Below are 7,265 nucleotides of genomic sequence, written 5' to 3' on the forward strand. Positions count from 1 at the left end.
CATCAAAATCAACGTGTAGGTTGCTTGGTTTTGGCTTTCCCTGGCAAGTGTATTTGACTGGAGGGGTCACAGAGTTAATCTGTAAGTGTGGTACAGCAGATGCTGGGAACTGTTTCCCACCTTGCAATTTGAGCCAAGCAGGGAGAAGAGAGGGGAGGAAGAGAGGCAGGGTGACAGTCGGACAATGGGAAAAGGGGCTGGGGATCACTGAGAGATGATTGACGTGGGGGTAGCACAGTGGGGGTATTTGATGGGGGAGGGTAAGAGGGGAATGATGGAGGAGGATGCCTCTTTGGGAAAAGGCAGCTGGCAGGTGGAAACACCCTAGACCAAGAGGAACAGCAAAGCCTTTGGAGAACGGAGGTGGTTTTGGCGCAGGTATCCTGACAGAGCAGCATCGGATGTTTTTGGGGATCTTCTGTCTCCATGTATGGCTCCAGCCCCACCAGCCCACAAAGGTGTTTTCTGGGATCTAGTCCCTACCCTTACACTTCTGTTCCTGGACATATATCCCTCCGCCTCCCATGCTTGTACCATCATTAGTGGGGGTGGAGAACACACAACAGTTGGCCTGTCCACACAGCAGTCCCTGACAGGCCATGTCCTGGCGGCAGTGGGAGCTTTTAAAAGGGGAAATGTTAGTGCCCCTGCACTCTTTTCTCCTCTAGTCCTTCTATGCATTTTCCATTCAAGCCAGTCTGTGGCCCTGGGATGGTGTCTTGTAAAGATCCAGGCGCAGGAAAGCCTCCTGTAGACACCGGAGGAGTCTGCGGGTGCTTTTCACTGACATCAGGGTAGGGTGCAGGCTGGGGGATGTGCCTGGGGGTGACATACAAAGGTGTGCAGGGGAATAGTGAGAATCAAGGAGGTCGGGCAGGAGCACCGTATCACCAGGTACAAGGTGCTACATGGCTGAGGCACATGAGGGGCTGTGAGGATTTTGGAAGCATATTTTGGAGGAGAGGGGTAGTTTGAGGGCACGTTGCACAGGCAGGCAGGCAGGGGTAGGGCTTGAGCGCTTGCTCTCCTCCTCCCCGCGAAGATCCGCCCCAGGCGAAGCACAGCGATTGTGAGCCCCAAGGGAGACGACGCATCTTGACAGACTGTATCTCCCTCTGCCACGGGGCCCGGGGCGCTGCGATTTCACACTCGGGCGGCCCTGTCACCGCAGCGCCATGCAGGAGCTGGGCTCTCGCTCCCATTCGCCCATGTCCTCATCAGGAAAAGCTGCCATTGCCTCCTCCTGCCTCTCCTTCGAGTGCTTCGACTCCCTGACCAAGGCATGCATCAAGTGCTCCGAGTTGTACAAGGACAACACAAGTAAGGGGACAAGGGCAGCTGGGGTCCTATCTTCGCAGGGATGGGTGGTGGGGGGCCAAGGAGGCTGGGGACACCCCAGGGGTGGGCAGCTGGAGGGCACTTTCTCCTGAGGATGGCTATGGAAGTGGCAGCAGAGGATGGAGTGCTGCCTTCACCCGGAGGAGGAGGAGGAGAGAGGAAGAAGGCAACCAGTTCCATGGAAAGGAACATGGTGAAGGGAAAAAGCTGGATGATCCAGCTTGGTGTGGGGTTCACAGCCTTCCTGGTCACAGGCAGGAAGACAGGATGCCCTCATCTCCTACCCCCCAGGAATGGCAAGGGCATGGTATAAGGGTCCCGTCAAGCAGGGACACATTTCGTTGCAGGTGGGTAGCAGTGAAGTGCCACTGTCCTTTCCCGCCACCACAGCCCCAGGGTTGACAGGCCAGGTGGAAAACACTGCTGCCCTCCTTCCAACCCCCAGCTCTCCCACTCCTGAAACTGCTGGCGTCTCACCCCACAGCAGAGCCCACCCTGGCACCCACCCTGACCAACACTTTCCTGATCTTCGGGGTCCCACTGGCAGTGGGGTTCATCCTGATTCTGGCTGCCCTCTGTGGCTTCCTGGCCTGCAAGGTGGGAAAGTGGAGGAGGAAGAGGAAGGCAGCAGATGAAGAGGACAAAGGTAGGGGACCTCTTCTTCTCCCTCTCAAAGTACCCTGGGGACCCTGTAGCAGATGGAATCACTTGCCGTGGGTTTCCCTGAGGCACATCCCTGTCGAGGCTAGCTGTTCCACCTTGACATCAGCTTCACAGGCATCCCAGGACATTTTGGGGCAGCTGAGTCACCACTTGAGGCATGGTGTTCTGTTCCCTGGGACCTGACTGCCAGGGCAACACTGCTGAGCCATCCCTCCCTTTGTCAGGTCTCCCTGGTGCCTTCATTTGCTTAGAGCACCTGCTGGCACCATCTCCTCTCCACAGGAGACATGTACAGAGCACTGGTGAGGAGCTCTGTGAGCTCACTGATGAGAATCCTCTACCCCAGTGGCCAGAGGGCCATGGATGGAGTGGGGTTGTGGAGGCAGTAGTGGACATCTGATGACAGCCCCAGAAGCAGCCTCTCCCTGTGGCGCTGCAATGGGTGTCCTGTGTTGACTGCCCAGCTTGCTTTTCCTGCTTGGGATGCCCAGTGTCCTCCAACAAGACACTGATGGAGTGTCGGAGCCAGCTCCATTGACAGGTCACTCCTACTGCACAGGGTCATCTGGTGCATCAAAAATAGGGATTGGGAGCTAGGGATAAGGCTGAGCCTTTCCTGGCATAGGTACTCCCAGAAGAGTAAATCCACAGTGCCCCACAATGGCCCACTTTGTTGGGGTGGGTGTTTCTTCCCTTGAGGGCCTCTCCACTGGCTCTGACTCAACCCTGAACATTCTCAGAAATGATCTTTCCTGGATTCACTCCTCCCCATTCCCGGGCAGCGCTACCTGGGACCCTTGTGCAGTATGGCTCCCCGGGATCCCCCATCTCCAGGCTGCCTCCGGGAGATGCTGCTACCCACCACTGCCCCAACATCTGGATTGGTGTCCATGGGGGGACAGCAGGGCCAGCGGCAGCTGTGTCCCCTGTGTACCCTGGCTTGCCTGCACACTTCTGGCAGTGCCGGCCGGTGACTCAGACCGGGGGGACATTACCCGGGGCTTTTCTGCTATGCGACAGCCCGTGACGCACAGGCCTAGGAAAAATACCAAGAACATAAGAGGAGGGAGAAATCCAGTGGCAAGAGAGATCTGGCCATGATGGAGAGTGTTGGAGGCACTGCTTGGATAGTCCCCTGCTGCATGCCCTGGTCCTCGCCCCCCTTGCACCCCAAGGCTGCACTGCAGCAAGCCAACTGCTGCGGCACTGGATGTGTGGAAAGTGTCAGGAGGCTTGGGGCTGGAGGCACACGCCTGCCTTCAAAGTGTGTAAACAAGTCTATTTTTAAGCGAGAGGCAGTCAGGGAGGGCAAGCCACCATGGGCTGGGCTGCTCTGCTGCCGGCAGGGTGTAATGAGAGGGCTTGAAGTGGAACTGCAAGTTTGTGCTCTTCCCTACTGTCTTCTGAGGGGGGGAAAGCCCATCAGTTGTAAGCAATATCAACCCTGCAACAGGACAGGGGGGTGGGGACCTTGCAGGTTCCTCCTGTTCCAGCTCCATCTTCCCTCCAGGGACAGGACCCTCTCCCTGCCTGACCTGCCTGACCCCACTTTGTGAGCCCAGTAACCCCCTTTTCTTGTCCCCTCCCAGCAAACATGGACACTGCCAGCCCTCTGCCCAGCCAAGACCCCGCCATGCCAGAGAGAGATGATGCCCTGGACCCAGACCCGTGCCCGCATCTTGATGCAGGCCCCAGCCTGAAGATGCTGGGGCCACCCAGGAAAGCTAGGGCAAAACAGAGGCCATGCTGCCAGGGCAATGCTGATGGTGACATCATTCTGCTCTCCACTGTGTACCCCCGGCATGAGGAATGCAACCACAGCTTCCCGCTGCCTGCCACTGAGCTGGGGGCCACAGCCCTGGTCACCACCAAAACCACCCAGAACTGTGCCAGAGAGGAGCGAGTCTGAGGGAGGGGAAATGGGGCTGGAGCGTTCTGGCTGCTCCCTGTGGACACCCACAGCCTGTTCCTGGCATGAGCAAAGCCTTCTGTGGGCATGAGCTTTCTGAGGTCCAGGTTTTGCCCTGAGCAAGATCAGCCTTGTAAGATGACTGTCCTTTTTCACTTTCCCGTTTGTGCTGAGTCCCAAGTTACACCTGTAAGCGCTGGAAGCAGACAATGTGGATCACGCCGAATTGCAGTGGACTGCTGACAGCTGCCGTGGCTGAACTGTTAGGAGAAGGCAGAGGAGACACAACCAGTGAGGATGGAGCGTGGCAGGAACTGCTGTGCCATTTGCAAGGCTACCATTGTGCCAGGATAGGTCTGCTGCTGGATGGGCAACTTATGAGAACATGGGGCTGGAAAACCAGAAACATCAGGAGAAAAGGAAGATGGAGATGGAAGCAGGGAGTTACATTAGGACCAAATGCCACAGCACAGTAGTTCCATTTTTGTTGTTGCCCTCGATAAAAGTAGACTCGGGGCCATATGGAGCAAGGCACATCCAGCATCTACTCCATTCACAGTCCTGCCATCCTGTCTTCTGCACTCTGTGATACCCAGGTCTCTTCTCCCTCTAGCCACTCTCACACAGGGACAGGCATCCACTGGCACCCATAGGAACCCTCCCCTCACAGCTGGGTACCCCAGGGATGGGGAAAAAGGTCTGTCTTCCAAAGCAGTGGAGAGGGGAAAAACATTCTGTTCTTGCTCTGACCTACAATCCCTGAAGTTAGGGAGGACCAGGGGCAGGCAACAGAGACAGCTAGTCTAGAGGAGCTCCATGAACTTGTCATTACAGCTCCAGACAACCGTCACTTCAGCTCACTGTTGCTGTGGAAATACTGTGTGTCACTTGGGATGGATGTTTCTGCGCTGCACAAAACCAGTCAGGGAGTGATGTGAGCGTAGGCAGGATGACTTAATTTATGTGAGTGTCCTCAAGGCTTTGCCTGTGTGCCAGAGCTGGCCAGCGTTGCTGGTCCCAGGCATTTCTCTGCAAATGGTTTTCTTCACCCGCCTGCAAGTGGCTTTACTGCGCAGGAAGGGCTCTGTTTCAGAAACGAAACAGTGTGGGGTTGCTGTTTCTGAGTAATTACAACAGCTGATCCCCTTGGCTGAACAGAGACAGGCCAATGGGTTGGGTGAAAAGTGCTGATGGCTCTGGAGGAGGTGATTAGGCAATTAAAAGTGCCTTGGCAGGGTTATTTGCATGAAGCACAATCTCAGCAACAACCTGGGCCTGCTGTTCCTTAGGTGAGGTGGCTTCCTCATCCAGGAAGTTTGGACACTGAGGCAGAGGCAGCCAAGCAAGGTGTGAGGGCTCTGCCACCACAGCACCAATTGGCCTCCGAGTGCCACAGTTCCCAGTGGGGTCACCTGGTGGCACTGCATGGAAGGGATGTCCATCTCTTGATGGGAAGGTAACTCCCTGCCCAAGCCTGAGTTCTCTTCTGGGATTGCAGGACAGATGCTGCTGTTGAAGGGTGACCCTCTCTCTCTCCCCTGTCTGTGGCACCAGAACCAGACTTGTGGCACCTATCACATAATGGGAGCCACAAGCACTGCCACAAGTGCCAAGGCTGAAAATCCTCTCTGCAACTCCTCTCCCAGAGCTAAACACACTAGCAGAGATGAGACTTCATCCAGCTGAGGCTCCACATGACCCAGGATGAGATGGGTCCTGTCTCAGCACTGGGGCTGAGAATGGTGGAGGATGTAGTCCATGTGCCCAGCTGACTATCTCCTGGGGCTCCAGGCATCTGTGGCTCACTGACAGGAGCTGTGGAGGCTCCAGGTCTGGGCTCCCGGTTATCCAAAATAGCCATGCTGCCCACTGCAGAAGGGGTATCCCCACAGCATGAGTCAGATGTCTCCTCATCCTCATTCTCTGCACCCAACCCTGTGAAGTAAATTCAAGTAACCTTTGTGCATCTGGAGTGGGGAAATGAGCCCAGGACAGGTTGGAGGATGTTTTGGTGCTGGAAGAGGGACTGCTCGTGAGAGGCAGAGCAACCTCTTTCATGGGAGATGGAGGCGAGAGGGAAATGGAGCAGAACTATCAGGACCATCTCCACTTCCCACTCACTGACAGCTGCAGCCCAGCCCTGTGGATGTGCTGCCCACCCCAGAAAATCTGGTGATTTGAAAAAGAAACACCCATACAAATCCTATTGAAAAAGCCCCTGTTTTTGTTCAGGTAAGGACTTCTGTTCTCATTTCTGCTGGAACTTACGCCGGGCATCTCCTGTATAGGAAGTCACTGGCATTTGCAGTTTGCAGAGTAGCAATTTAATCCACATTGGATTCCTCAGCCAGTGAGTGCCCCTTGAATCTCCTCTCTGTTATGGCATATGCAGTGTCTTTCCCACAGCCTGCCTGCCCAAATACCAGCTGTGATGAGCTGGTAATGGTGGTGTGGCTCCCTTCCTGCCCAGTCTGACTGGGCCAGACTTGCAAATTCCTCTGTGCACCTCTCTATCCTTATGTACAGGGCAAGAGTCTGTTTGCCTTGGCTGCATGGAGAGCTGAGGGAATAGAGATGAAAAATATGTTTGTAAAAATTAAAGAATAAAGTGAACCCATTGTCAGTGCATGATCAGAGGTCTGTATGAAATCCCCATTCCCCTGGCTTTAGGGGTCTCTGACATCGTGGTCATTGGAGTACCACAGGGCTTTGACCTGGAGAAACTCCCCCTACACTGGCATCACTGGCACATTTCCTACTCACAGCCACCTGCATGGCCAGGAACCAGCCAAGCCCGGCCACCCACACCTCCCCATGGCCACACCAGGAGCTGGCTGATAGAACAAGGAGTGGGGAAAGTATTGTGTGTGTGTATATATATATATATATATATATATATTTTGGAGAGGGGAGGTGCTGTCTCTGTCTTTCTTTGACTTTCCACAGAAGTTTCTCACTTCCCCCTTTGAGGCAGGAACTGTGCTTCCTCCTCAGCCCAGCATGCACTCCACTACCTGCACAACTGCCTAGAAAGGCTGTGAAACCAGGCTTTACCTGGCCACAAGGGGCATGGGGTTTCAGAGAGAGACAGGGGAAAGTCTGAAGAAATCCCTGGGCAGGAGGAAGGAGTCGAGGCTAAAACTCTCCTCACTGCAAAATCACTTCAGGTATCCCCCTAGACATTTCAGCTCCTCTGACCCCTCTATGGTGGAGGTCACAAGCATATCTGAGTTCCTGCAGGTCCCAACAATAATGCTGGTAGTAAAGGAAAGAAGCCTTGGTGTCCCTGGGGATGGGGGTTTGTTTTCATCCCTGGTCCTAGAGGCAGGAGCCAGCTGGACAACAGTGCATGGTG

General features: G+C 55.0%; 1 protein-coding gene across 1 annotated transcript; it reads left to right on the plus strand.

Moving 5' to 3' along the window:
• The first annotated feature begins 1,175 nt into the window (after nucleotides 1-1,175).
• LOC126645239 (tumor necrosis factor receptor superfamily member 13C-like) lies at nucleotides 1,176-4,005 on the plus strand. Its single transcript, XM_050325428.1, has 3 exons — nucleotides 1,176-1,320; nucleotides 1,823-1,984; nucleotides 3,591-4,005. Exons 1-3 carry the CDS (start codon nucleotides 1,176-1,178, stop codon nucleotides 3,908-3,910), a joined length of 627 nt encoding a protein of 208 aa, XP_050181385.1. The 3' UTR covers nucleotides 3,911-4,005.
• Nucleotides 4,006-7,265: the final 3,260 nt, after the last annotated feature.

The sequence above is a fragment of the Myiozetetes cayanensis genome, unplaced genomic scaffold (genome assembly GCF_022539395.1).
Source record: "Myiozetetes cayanensis isolate MyiCay16 unplaced genomic scaffold, myiCay2020 scf3, whole genome shotgun sequence".
Lineage (NCBI taxonomy): Eukaryota > Metazoa > Chordata > Aves > Passeriformes > Tyrannidae > Myiozetetes > Myiozetetes cayanensis.